Source organism: Lagopus muta, chromosome 1, assembly GCF_023343835.1.
Source record: "Lagopus muta isolate bLagMut1 chromosome 1, bLagMut1 primary, whole genome shotgun sequence".
Lineage (NCBI taxonomy): Eukaryota > Metazoa > Chordata > Aves > Galliformes > Phasianidae > Lagopus > Lagopus muta.
Genome location: NC_064433.1, coordinates 132,218,767 through 132,232,644, shown reverse-complemented (window position 1 = coordinate 132,232,644; position 13,878 = coordinate 132,218,767). Strand labels below are relative to the sequence as shown.

The following is a 13,878-nucleotide window of genomic DNA, read 5'->3' as shown; positions in this document are numbered from 1 at the left end:
GTGTAAATATCAAAGGACGATGAAAGGATGCAGTCCTATCTCAAAATGGTAGTTCTCTTCAAAACTCATAAATCTCAGTTTGTATAAATGTAATGTTGTATGTTACTGGGCTTTCATGTAAGTAAAAGCAATGCAAATGATCAAATAATCCTTAGTCTGACTTTTAATTGAGTGATTTACTCTAAAGGTCATGGTACTGGATTACTCATTCAAAGAGAAATTCCCCCTTCCACAGAGCTTCTTCCTCACTCGGGTCCCACCTTGCAGTGAGCCCCCTCATGCCTAGCACTGAAAGGACCAATCCTCTGCACAGCAGCAATTTCACCTCCAAAATTAGTTCCTTCTTTATTCTGAGCTGGGAAGCTTTGAGATCAATCTCCTTCTAAATTAAACCTAGGTAGACTTCCAGATTTAAAGCAGCATTTCACCTACTCTGAGCAGATCACCTCAAAAATTCAGTCGATAGCAGATGCTCAGAGACAATATTAAAGCCTCATCAGGACCAAGAAACCACTGGCAAAGTGCCTTCAGGTGGAATGGGTCAGTGGTTTCTCTGCCAGGTCACAGGTGAAGCTGGTGCTGACTGCCCTATTTGGAGCAGCATAAGTGCCACGAGCAGGACTGAAAATTTCAGGTGCACTCCAAAGACAGGTCTGTGTCCAACAGCCTGGTGGTGGTGGTGGCACCAGGTCACAAACCCTCCCTGCAAAGCTGGGCCCCCCTCCAAGACAGGCTTGCATCCTGCAAGCTGCCGAACATCCTTCTCCCCTGCTGCCTTCAATAAGGGTAAGAATTCTGAGAACACTAGAAATGCTAATTGTTTGGTAAAAAAAAACATAGGAGAGCACAAAGCCTTGAATAAAGACACAAACATATGTTCCTTTTTTCAGAGAATGCTGAGCACCCACAACTATTTAAGTCAATGGGAATCTGCTGGTGCTACAATCCTTTGAAAAGCAGGTCAATAACTTACACCCCAGCAGAAGAGTATGTGTTTAGCATTTCTGAAAACCCTCCAGCTGCCTAACCCTCCAGTTACTGTGATTTTGTTAATCTAAGTGCAGAGGATATGTTTTTCTTCAGTATAGTACATTCAAGCTGTTTTCTAAAAGGCATGATATCTGTTAACCCTCAGAAGAGAGCAGTGGTATCACAAGGCAGCTGGATTGTGCATGTTACTATGGTGAAGGATGTTTTTTCTTTCTATTATTTTTTTAAACCGAGTCTTTATTTCATATTCAATGCAAATCATACAAAGTGACTCATATCAGACTTTTGTGGTGAGATCAAGTTAATATGTGCATACATAATTCTGTGTTTATTTACTTGCAGTCCTCTTCCAGCATGAAGATGGCATGTGGCTCATCAAAGCTTTCTGTACTGCAACAATCATGGATGGACCAACAGATCTGGTCCCCACTCGTGTGTAATTTCCTTACTTTTCATTGAGTAAAAAGGGGCTGTTTTCAGGAAAGCTGATGTAGTTCTGTGGTAGGACACGACTCCTTTGAATCAATGCTTGAAAAAATCCTTCCCATTCTTTGTTAACAAAACAGGAAGAACTTTAAGAAGTCTTGTCCAAATGCTAATAAAATAAGATTAGAGGAAAGGCAAAAAAAAGAAAAAAGAAGTGACTACTGAACATCTGTCTCAATAGGACATCCCAATCCCCAACATCAACTTGAAACACACATTAGCAGGAAGGTATTTTACAAACCAGGAAGTTTGAAAGCAAGTGTTTCTTACTTTAAAACTGTGTGGCTGATACAAGCAGAATCAACAGTCAAGACATCTATCAACATATTGGTTCCTGAGGGAACTGTTTTTAATGCAGACTGAAAGAGCAACGTATGTCAGTGCTCCTGAGCACTACATTGGAATCAGTGGTCATAGATACAGTATGCGCGAAGCATCTCTCAACCCTGAATCTGGGGCATCCCATCACAGTGAACTTCAGCATGTTTACCATGGGAGAAGATCATTGTTAAAGAAGGTTCTAGCTGTTACTAAGAGAGAAAAGTGCATTTTAGCAGCTCATTTGCATTTCATCTCAAATGTGCATAAACGCCATTGAGTCACCTCCCTTCAAATCCCTGCTAGTGTTAAAAGCACCTATGGTGTAATTTAAAGATAATTTAAAACCTATCATTGCAAAATAACCCCGCTCTCTATTAGAATAAAAAGTGTTTGATAAGGGCCTGGAAATTCATTATAGTGGAAGTATTAACTGCATCAAGCCTGCAGGAGCTGTCAGGTTTGATCTGGTTGTACAGCACCTAGCACTAAAGGGACGTGACACTGCTGTGTTGTAGGTGCTACTCTTGCATAAATATTAATAATAGCACATTACGAGATCAGGAGATAAACTGCTGCATGCCCTTTCCCTCACCCCAGGTTGTGAAAACAAAATGTAATCTGTGATTCAAATCTCTCTTTTGGATTGCATTTCTTGGAGCTCTTTGCAGGGTGCTGCAGCAGCAGTGCTGCTGGTGCAAGGGTGAGCAGCAGCGCCATGAGCCAACTCTCACCCCTTTGCTTGATGGGCAAACACAGGGGTACCTGAAACCTCTTTTGGAGCTGCGAACCACATCTTATTCTAGAAGCATGGGCATTTCCACAACTGCTAGGCAAAAGTAGCAGAGCTGTATGCACGTTCACCTCCAACATCAGCTGGGTGAATTCCTCGTTGCTGAGAAATGAAGGCTTCCAGTCCTGCTGAATTTCAGAAATCTCCGTCTGTGCTGACACTTCTAGATAAATAAAACATTTCATCTTTTAAAATTCAGAGAAACTTATATTTTGCAAGACTATATACGAAAAGGTAGAAATTATCTGTATATTCAAAAATTTCATTTTTCAAGTACGGGTTTTGCATACAGACAGAGAGAATAATGACTGCCTCAACTGGCCCAAGCCTGAAGTATTTTCCTCTGTTTTTGTTCAACTCAGCTTGAACCAGCTTCTGTGGGAACTTGTATTCACCTAGCCATTGGCATTGGTTAGCATTACTAAAGTATTGTTCAAAGATAAAAACATTTTGCACAAAATTAAGATCAAGATGAGGTTTGGCACATGCCAAATTGGAATTTACAACATGCTGTTTCAAAATTAGGACACCCAGGAGCTAGAGTTCAGCCTACAGCTACTGTGTCTAATGAAGAAAAGCAAAAATACCCCTTCAGAGAAGACCCAAAGCCCTATAACCCTAAACACCAGAGGAATTCCTCCATTCACCAAAATGCAAGTGATACATAGGAACTGCATCACTTGTATTTGGGAAATGTAAGAGTTGGAGCACTGGGGATTCCTCCCAAATCCTGTCTGAAGGGGATCTTCCATACTCAAGCCCTCATAGGCATCCTCCATGTCCACATGGATGATGCCTATGAGGATGCTCCTGCTGTCAGCAAAGCCCATGGATGAGTGGTGCCTGAGTGGAGTGCAGGCACACCAGAGTGACAAATCATGACGTAGCAGTGAAACGTGGCACCGTACCAGGGATAGCTGGGTGCACTGTGGTAAGCTCCAAAAAACAGCGACTTGTGCTAGCTTTGCCTGAGAATTGCCAGACTTGTCAGACAGTGTTATGGGGTAGATCTTATGATTTACAGAATCTGGTGCTGTTTTTGTTCACTGCTCACTCTGCTTCTCCAAACGGGCTTCGTCGTTCAGTACTGACGTAGTGAGTAGTGAGGGGATGCTGAGTGCAGCCTGCCTTTTCCCTTCAGCACCACCTGCTAATTAATCCCATTGATTAACACTTACAGAGCACGCAATACCCAATGCTCCTTATTCCAAGCACATAGGCAAACTGGCCAGGGAAATGAAAATAGCTCAGTGCTATTAAAGAGAGTAAATTTATAATGTTGCCTGTGCATATTGTCTCCTAGAAATAAATGAAAGTTCTGTTCCAGGTTTATGAGCGGAGACAGTGAGTTCAGCTTGCTGTCTGCACTGCTGGGGCTGTCATGGGCAGCTGAGATGGTCTTACATGGAGATATGAAAACCAGACGAAAGAAAAGTAGAGATCAGCCCCAGCCAGATTTGCATTATGTAGTCTCAAAATAGAGGATGCTTTCAGCTTGGGAAAGCTGATATACACAAAACATCAACTGCTAGAAGAATTACTTGAGATTTGGGAGATTCTGTGGATTATAAAGAAAGAGACTGTTTACGAAACCAAAAATTCTAAAAATTGACCTGCGCCTCTGTTATAACTAAAATCTTGGTTTAGCCTACTAAGTGAAAGGGAAATGCGATTGAATAAAGCAGATCCAAACTACTCTGAAGATAATCAACATTTTTTAAATGGTGATGCTTTGTATTATATTGTGTGACTACTAATCTAGTTTAAAAATAGATAACATTTACTGTTTTTAGCGAGTGCACAAAACCAGTCACAGTTTGACCCAGTTTCTGGGGAAGGATTTATGACTGTTGGATTTCTTTTACCCAGTTGTTTGTTCTTCTAGAAATGAAGTCCCTTTTGTAGTAAATCATTTGGGCTATCAGCCACACTTGTCTACACTTCTTCAAGACTTGTATGATTGCCCTTTGCTTGGCTTTTATAACTGAGCATACTCATATTTTGGTTTACTCTGTCTCGGGTAGCTAAAAAAAAAAAAAGTTACTGCTATTACTTTCTAATAAATATATACAATTATCAAACTTTGAGACGCCCCAGTCATGCTTTCTCATGGGTATCTTGTCTAGGGAAAAAAAAAAAAAAAAAGAAACTTTAACAACAGAATCATTATATTTATTTCCTCAATAAGTTTGGCATTTGCAACTCCATTATGTTGGGAGCTATGATAGAAGAGTTGCTGTGCTCTTTTCCACTTCCCACAGAGCACTTCCAGAGAGGGAGATGTTTGACAAACAAGGTGAGCCAGGTGGTGCAGTGCATCAGCCATGACAACCTCTCCTCTCTCTTTGTGGACATTCCCTATAGTCGCCTGCTAAATTCTCAGCCTCTTCCTCATGGAAGGAGAGCAAGAGGACTCCATGTCAGTCCTGATTTATAGAGGAGAAGCACTTCATAAGTCTTTTTTCCTGCTAGAGGATGTGCACACATCAGGGAGCCTTCCATGTATGCTCATTGCACTGACTGGAAACAAGACCAATGGGGATAGATCAGTAGGGTCAGGGATTTCTGCAGTGAGGGAACCTTTCTGAGACACCTCACTGTCACCGTGTTTGCAACCTAAAACAAGCTCCTGCCTTTCCAAGGTGAAAATTGCACACAACTGCATGCTCTACAAACATGACATAGCTTTCTGCTTGTGTAAACCAAGCAAAGCTTTCTCTGGATGCAATTTGCTGACATTGACTTCAAAAACCTGGGGCCTTTCCTGATTTGAATTTTCTGCTGTCTGTGGAAATTGAGTCCTACAGAGTCCACTGAGGAGCAAGGAGCTGATCAGACTGTTTCCTGGTACTTTTCCATAGAGAAGCTGAGGTGAGTGCTTCGTTCTTCTCAGAATATTGCTAGTTTCAAGGAGAGGAATCTTCCCTCTGTCCCCAAACTCCTCTTGTTCAAAGCACCCCTTTTCTTCACTTAAGCTGCAAGGCACAGCTGCCTCCATTCCTGACATTCACCACCTTCCATAACAGGTTGAGAGCCATTCTCAACTAAAGAACAACTGAGGAGATGGATTTGGGCAGCACAATGACCGTAAATTATCTTTTGAGAAGCCAAGAGGTAGAAGAAAGTACCTTACATTGGCACTTTTAAACCCCTTGAGCCATTTTGATAATCACTGAAGGAAACAGGATTTTGTAACAGCGCTTGGCAAGTGCATGATGAGCTGCAGTAACTCTTACCATTGTGTTTCTGCAGAAAGCCAATGACTTTTTCCAGCACAGTAGTTTTGTCCATTTTACGGGTGTTGCCCGGAAGCATTGAGCTGAGCTCCTTGATGAGAACATTGAACTGATCACGTCTCTTCTTTTCAGACTTGTTACGCGAAGCCCTATAGATGGAGAAAAAAAAAGATGAGAGGAGCAAGAAGAGGAATCATCATGCACCTCCTCTTTGTAATGCATGCACGTGGAAATCAGCATGCAGTAGGCCTCATTATGTGAAGATTGGCACTGGCAAATCATTCATAAAAGAGCAGAGTACAGATTGATAATACTGTGGGGCACACCCATCTGGGCAGTTTTAAGAGGAGAGAGGAACTCCAGTCCTTCAGCTCAGCCACTGCACTGGAATGGGGTCCACCCAGAGACTGTCTCTTCATGCAGGTCCTCTGGGTACATCTAAGCTTGCTTTACAGAGAGCCATGGGGCTGTTGTCTTCCAGTCATTCACATCAGGGAGCTTAGCAGAGGCTCCCACCTGGCTCATATGCCCCCTAGCTCAGTCTCCTTTCCAAGGTCACCAGGACAAAAAAGGAGGGATGGCTGATGTGTGCATCCCATCTCAGCATGGATGGGGGCCAAGGCCAGGACATATACCTGGATGTGGGGATCAGAAGTGCTAGCAGAGTCATAGCTTCTTGCCCATAATGCCCGAGTGCCACTGGGCATATCACTTTAGGTCCAAATGTCACAACTCTTTGGATATGAAGTGATGACTCTACAACTCTCAGTCAGTCCTGCCTATTTCCATTGCTGGCTCATCAGAGAAAACCGACTTCTACTGCTGTATTTGAAGAGCTCAACAGAAGAAGGGACCTGACTTCATCTGGAATTTTTTTGGCAACTTCATGACACTGTCATTAAGCTATTGATAATCTTTTCAGCTTGTGTACTTTATTCACTTTTTAAACATATATGAAGCTATGCACAAATAAAGGTTTCTGAATGACCCCCAAAAATATGACAGTCTTTCAATATGAAGACTATCACTCAGACTTCTGCAGCTATGTTAAAATAAGCATAATACAGAAGATGTGTTTGTTCTTCTGAGAGGTCACCAAGCAGGCAAGATTTGCCTCATTAATGACATAAAGATCTAAAAATCTGGTTATATGTAGGCAGGAAAGAAAAGCCAAGAGGCCGGTTCTCCTTCTGAGTGTCTCATCGCAGCTAATTCTGCTGTACATTGTAAGGAGTTCTGTCCACACACTGGTGAAAATGAGAGCAGAATTTAGCCCAGCATTTACACCCCCCCAAGGACCAGTCCGGCAATAAACATTTTATCACAGAAATCACTGCAGAGGCTTCTGGATGTTACTACCAACAGAGGGCTGGGTGATTTTTGTTTGTCTTGCTCTCAACCCTAAACACACTTGGAGATGCACTGGATAGAAGCCAACGTTTGATTATTTTACAGCTTGGAACACAAGAGATTGGGTGGATACTGCCTGACTGATTCCAGCCTGTTCTTACTGCAGTGCAAAAGGCTGTCAGAACAAGATGTCAAAAGCTCCATCCTTATCCTATTTCTGTACAGTTCAAGGAGACTTAAAGAATGTCAACATTTTACTTTCTCGTAATTCAGTCCTCAGTTCATTTTAAGCTCAAAGGGTCTTGATCTTCCTGAAAATCAAATAAAGTACCAGGAAAGTGTTGCATTGCCAAAATAAAGATGCTTTGACAGAAATATAAAGCACCTATTTTTAATACTTGACATTTTATTCACAAAGGAAACATAAAAACTCCTTTGACAGAAAGAACTCTTCCAAGATTTGAATCGACAATCACAGTAAAATCTTAAAAAGGGGGAAAAAGAGGAAAAAAAGCCCACAATTAGGTCATCTAAACTATCCCTATATGGTTGTAAATGCCTTAGTTCAATCCAGTTGTAAATGCCTTAAATAATGCAGGTTTCATCACTTCCCTTGGAAGATTGCTCCCGCGCCTTGTTTACTTCATTGCTAGGCTATATCACTTAGAGTAAGCCAAAACAGTCTTAATTCCACACTGCTCATCCCAGTTCTCCTCTCTCCCCGCTACTCCAAAAAAATACACATACTCAAGGGAAGAAGGAGATGCAGTATGAATAAAATCTGGAATTGTAGTGAATACAACTAGAGGCAATACAGGACAGCTCGAATTCAGAAAGATCAAACCCACCTATTCAGATGTGTTCTCAATAACCATTTGTATTATCACATACTTGCTGCTTATTGTCTTAGAAATAGGCCTATACTTGTTGACCGGCAGCCATTGCACGATGCTGATCTACAATGAAATGTGACTTTACACTAAATTTCCTATTTCTTTTGGCTGTCCAATGGATTACATTGCATATGCATCAAAGCAGGTAGCTGTACCGCATACTTTAACTCAGAGTCTTAAATTTACATTTTATTGGAGTGGAAAATGGCAACTGCTAGCCTTAATTTATTAAGTGTTGTCTTAGGGTTTACTCCAAGCTGATTTTGGCTGGAATTTGCAGTTCAATTGAATTGTTAAATATATATATATATATATATATATATGATTTTCTATTAGTTAAAGGAAACTACAAGAAAAAGGGTTAAGAAAAAACAAAGAATACCTTTCATTTGATATTAATATATCTATAAAATTTAGTATACTTAATCTAGCATCAAAAAATTGAAAATGAAATTACAATTTCTGATCTCCATAAGATCAGAATGTTCAGCCAATGGCTTCTCCCACATTTGTCTTTCTTTAAAGCTTTAGAACAAATCATGCAGCTTTTAAATGAGTCTTGGTGGTTCTCATATATTTCAGTAACTGTAGACTTCTATGAATCCTCTTATGATCAGGCTGGGAGGTGTGGAAAAGGTTCTGCACCAGAGGGTGGTGGGCATGCAACAGGCTGCCCAGGGCAGCAGTTACAGCCCTGAGTGCCAGAGTCCAAGGAGCATTTGGACCACGCTGTCAGACATAGGGCTTGGATTTTGGGTGGTGCTATGTGGAGCCAGGGGTTGGACTGAATGGTCTTTGTGGATCCCTTCAGAATATTCTATGACTCCACAATTCCAGACTTAATTTCCAATTTAGTTTTATTTCTAAAAACCAAGAAGTGCTTACATTGCAATCCAAAGAAGTGATTTCCTCTTTACATCTTAAAAGTTATCTTTTCTTTCATCCACCTTAGAGCAGGCCTGCCCCAGGGCACATCAAAAACTTCCTCCCTGAACAAACGGCATGAAAATCACACCAGATGGTGATGACAATCGCCGATCGTGAGGATACGCCTAATTCTATTTTTGTCCTTTGCGTGTTCATTTAATGCATTTTTGTTTCAACAATGCTAATATCTGAAAAATGAGGCCTTAAGCACGACGAGTGGTGATACCAGCTAGATGTGGGCTGCCTACTGCCCTCCACCTCCTTGACCCAAGGTCCCTGCATCTTACACTCTTCAGGTCCTTGTGCACTAAAAAGAAAGAACGTTTGGTGATGCGATGCGACAGGAGGCATCCATTCCCCAAGACCACCCTGTCTGCAGGTGTCTGTGTTCTTTGTGGATGTCTCAGCACAGCCACATGCAATAAAGTGTCCCTGTTCTATCAGCCAAACCCCACAGAGGGCAAAGCAGGTGACTCCTTGCAGCCTTGCATACATTGGAGGAGGGAGCAAAGCAGAGCGGCTGAGCGTGGCTGCAGTGTGTACTGACCTATATCAGGGAGAAAAGGCCGCAGGGAAGGAAGGAGAGGAGAAGGAATCAAAAGAGATGAAAATGGATCAACTAGTTGTGCCTGGACTGGAAATTACTCTCATTAGGGGGAACCAGGGAAAAAAAAAAAATGCATGCAACCAGAGGCTCCCTCTTAAACAATTAGATTGCAGGCTGCAGTATTGATAATTCTTCCAGAAAATAAATAAATAAAATGCTTTCCAACAGCCTTTGTGACACTGCAGATGCCAGCCAGATTGGACAGTTATTAGCGTTTTATTGCACGGCTCTTCTGCCTTGAAGCACAGCCCTCCCCTGCCCACAAAGTGCTCGCAACAATTTCCTGCCTACGTATCAGCTGGGACTTTTATCGTGGAGCAAAGAATATATACGGAAATAAATGTTTCTGTCACTTTAGGGCTGACACAGCACTTTGAACAGCTTTTCTCTGTTATGAAGGTAACGTCTGGGTGTTCTCATCACCGTGAGATAGGCATTGCTGAGTAAGTGGCCATCATATTACAAAAAAAAACCAACACATTTTTAAAGTTCCTTTTCTTTTGCAATATGCTTCTTGTAAAAAGAAAGTCACGTATTTTTTACATTCTGAGAGCTATGATGATGTGCTACAGCAGCAGGACTGCTTTGTTGGTTCTTTAGGCCTTGTGCTCTTTCACTAGTGTGAAAAAACACACCTTTGGGTTTTTTTGACCGTTTCTATAGGAAATTGGTAAGTTATTTTCCTCTTACAGGGTGTCCAGGACTTGCACTCTGATATGACAGTTTTTCAGATTGAGCTTGGCTTTATTTTCCTCTCTTCTCTTTTATTAGTTGATTATGGATAAAGCAGCTTCTGCAGCAACACGCACCATCAAGCTCACCAAGAGTTAAAGAGGGTTCAAAAAGGAAAAGTGCTCACCTCTTTGCCCTGTCTTTCTCATCTTCATCCATTAGATTGTCTAAGCAGTTTTTCCTGTGGAAGGAATGTGAGAACCATTATGAATCGTCACGTTGTTAGTTCTACTTTCAGGTTAATCTCAGAGTCACGCTATTTCATTCTAATAACAGAGTGATGATATCCAGGTCAGATAAATGTGTCAGCAGTGCTTTATGCCACAGTCCATGATTTTAAGAAACATCCACTGCAGACAGCATTACTCCTCAGTGTCACACTAGCTGTAGGGTCTGCAGCCAGGGATCAAGGCTCCCAGGCACAACATTGCGCGTCAACACTGTACAGAAACAGACATTTCTCAGGGGATTTTCAGTGTTGAGGATGCTCTCTGTCAGCTTGCAGGCTGAATGAGCTCCAGGCTGAGAGCAAGTAGAGGAGGCTTTAGAGGTGCTCCCCCAAATGCTTCCTCCAGTCCCTCACTGCACCCATTTACTGAATGGGCAGCACCACAGTGCTGGGTTGGCCCAAGCATCTTTCCCAAAGGCACAGTTTAATGACATGCAGTGACAGCACTCACAAAAATCAGCAAGTTTGGTTGCAGGAGGAGGGAAGTTAATTGCTGTGCATTATTTAAGTCCATGGTATTTTCCACCTATGAGTCATACAGGAATGCGCCTGTTTCCAAACTGCCTTATTAAAAATCAGGAGTGAAAAGTTATCAATAGAAAGAACAGTGGATAAAATCCCTCCTTCTGTCAGTGGTGCTTTTGCAGTCCTGCTCCACCTGCTCATTACTCAACAGTTAACTAAGAACATAGAACAACCCTGCAATTTTTTATCAGATACAAGAGGAAGGAGAAATTAAAGCTACAGGTCACTGATTGGAGGGTAAAGCTGGTGCTCGATGTGTTGATGGAGCAGCATAAATAGAAAATATGAAGGCTGAGGGGCTGGCAAATTTAAATTGCTGAATTCTGTGATACAGAAAATAAATAGCATGATGTAGTTTTTAGGGTTTTGTTTTTTTCACATATTTCTTTGGCTTTGAAAACAGGCAAGTCAGCCACAGCACAATCCATATTTTAGACCAGGAAAATTTATAGTCCCAGTTAAATTTTATTTACCAGCATTCTACAAATCCTACGGGTGATTATTCACCAAGTGCCAAAATGGAGCTGTCAGCCCAACAAGGGAATTTTCAAATAATTCACGCAAAAATGCGATGACAAACGAAGTGGTTTTTTTTTTTTTTTTACTGTTATTTGTTCACTTACTGAATTTGCAATGCCCAGCTATGTCATTGGAGAGCAAAGAAGGCATCAGCAGTACAGCAAGGGCTGTCATTTAGGACTCTGCTGCCTTTCATTGCTAGAGCTTTGCTCGCAAGGCTCCATTGCATAGGAAGAAGTTTTTCACTCAGAGGATGGTGATGCACTGAACAGGTTGCCCAAGGAGGCTGTGGATGCCCCATCCCTGGAGGCATTCAAGGCCAGGCTGGATGTGGCTCTGGGCAGCCTGGTCTGGTGGTTGGCCACCCTGCACATAGCAGGAGGTTGAAACCAGATGATCGCTATGGTCCTTTTCAACCCAGGCCATTCTGTGATTCTATGAATCTGTGATCTAGGACATGGCATGAGACATAGGGCAGCGTCAGCAGAGGACCTTCTGTGAATCCCTGAAGATCCTCCTCTGCTGCACCAGGGGCTCCTTTGTTTGCAGCAGATTCCGAGCAGAAAGCAGGAGCACAGGGACTAGTGCTCTGGGTGGCGGTAGATGGTGCATAGGGATAGGTGCTACTCAGCCCCATCTGCTTCTGCAAGGCACACTGGCCCTTTGGAAAGTGATTTCCTGTAGCTGGACTGCATGAACTGTCAAGGAATTACATTGCAGGGAAGCCCTTACTCTTACCAGGAAGCAACAGGTCTGACTGGTCTGCTCTGCCAGGGACCTGGCTAGACCCATACAGCAATTCACAGCCAGACTCCAGTAAACAATGTTTCTCACTCACTAACATGAAATTCTGGACCCACTGTGCTGTCCCTACCGTTAGACAATACCTAATTGCCATTTTACTTCTGTTTGCTCACACGGCAGAATCTCCAGAGTATCATAAACGTTGCTAACAACGTTTGTAGGTACACATGTACCGTCTGAAATTAAAGCTGTTCTTCATAAAATAGGTACAGCAGAATCTGGCACTGCTACCTGGCTCCCAACACGCAGGGCCAACTCGTTGCTAGCTGCACACTAGCTTGGTAGCCAGGTTCCTTTTGTAGCAAATCATGGCCCTCCCCACCCCTGAGCCACTGGGGTCTGCCAGAGGGCTTCCCATAATAGGAGGAGTCTGGACAAGCTGTAAATCCATCTCCAGGGCTCTAAGTCATGACAACACGTATAGAAATATTTTATTTTGTATGTTTTCTGGTTAGTTTTTCTCTGTTTTTCAAAATGAGTGCTTCTTCAGCTCAAATGAGGAAATGGGGCATCCAGAAAACAAAACCACACACCCCTGGCTTTGTCATCAGATGGAGAATTACAGCCCAAACATCTCCCCCCATTCATTCATACAGACACTTGCTGCTTGGGAAAGGAGTAATTCATGGATGGTGCCAGCTCTCTGCAGGGACTCCTCAGAAGAAAGACTGCATGTGTTTATTTTGATACACCGTTTTCCCAGTGGACACAGAGCTCACACTGTAAAATTCCTCCAGTCCTTATCAGGAACGCCTCATGGTACTCTAGAAGCATGTTTTGCAGTGAGTTAGGCTCCTCTATGTAGGGGAGGTTGGTTTCCCTCCTTACTGTCCTACTATTGCTCACGAGGTAACATGACTGACGCTCAAAATACAAGCAAGCAGCTGTTGATTTCTCAGTAAATTGCCACGTGGCGGGCTAATCTCAGCTCTTACAAATCAACCTGACATTTAACAGGAATTTTCAATCACCTTCGGGTAATTCAGCTGAATTACATCTCTCTGTTGATAGTGAGGAAGACAGAGATGTAAATCTCCCCCAGAGGCTGCGCCTGGGGAAGCCTGGTGGGTACTCACAGCACTTGTGTTCCTTCAGCCCTACACCAGGCAGCTTAGGCAGAAGGCTGGGCTCTTCCTTCCCTTTTCCTATCTAGCATGGTGGGTTGTCCCATGGGTGTTTCACAGCATGGGTTTGGAGGGTGCTTGTCTACACTGGGGAGCAGTGCTGTGTCTCAGCACTAGCAGCTGTGCTCCCTTCTTCTCAACTAAGGCAGAGCTCTAATAGGAGGTAGCATGGGCCGAAAAGTGAAGTATTTCCTTTCTCTTGCTGGGAAGAAAGAAGAAAGAACTGCAAATCATAGGATCATTAAGGTTGGAAAAGACCTCTCAGATCATGCAATCCAATGAGCAGCCCACCCCCACCATGCCCACTGACCACGTCCCTCAGTGGGACAAACAGGAAAGAAATGC

General features: G+C 42.7%; 2 protein-coding genes across 8 annotated transcripts in view; both read right to left on the bottom strand.

Moving 5' to 3' along the window:
• RPL31 (ribosomal protein L31) overlaps positions 1-13,878 on the bottom strand; it is a 288,373-nt gene that overhangs the window by 45,983 nt on the left and 228,512 nt on the right. The gene's annotated exons all lie outside the window — the stretch shown is intronic.
• NPAS2 (neuronal PAS domain protein 2) overlaps positions 1-13,878 on the bottom strand; it is a 97,276-nt gene that overhangs the window by 38,226 nt on the left and 45,172 nt on the right. For 4 of the 6 annotated variants that reach the window (XM_048961661.1, XM_048961681.1, XM_048961671.1 and 1 more), the window contains 3 exons: positions 10,460-10,513; positions 5,824-5,972; positions 2,659-2,750 (listed from right to left, as the gene is read on the bottom strand). In XM_048961661.1, the coding sequence (XP_048817618.1) occupies positions 2,659-2,750; positions 5,824-5,972; positions 10,460-10,491 (273 nt within the window). In that variant the 5' untranslated portion in view covers positions 10,492-10,513. The remainder of the gene's footprint in view (positions 1-2,658; positions 2,751-5,823; positions 5,973-10,459; positions 10,514-13,878) is intronic. The other 2 variants (XM_048961710.1, XM_048961701.1) reach the window with 1 other exon arrangement.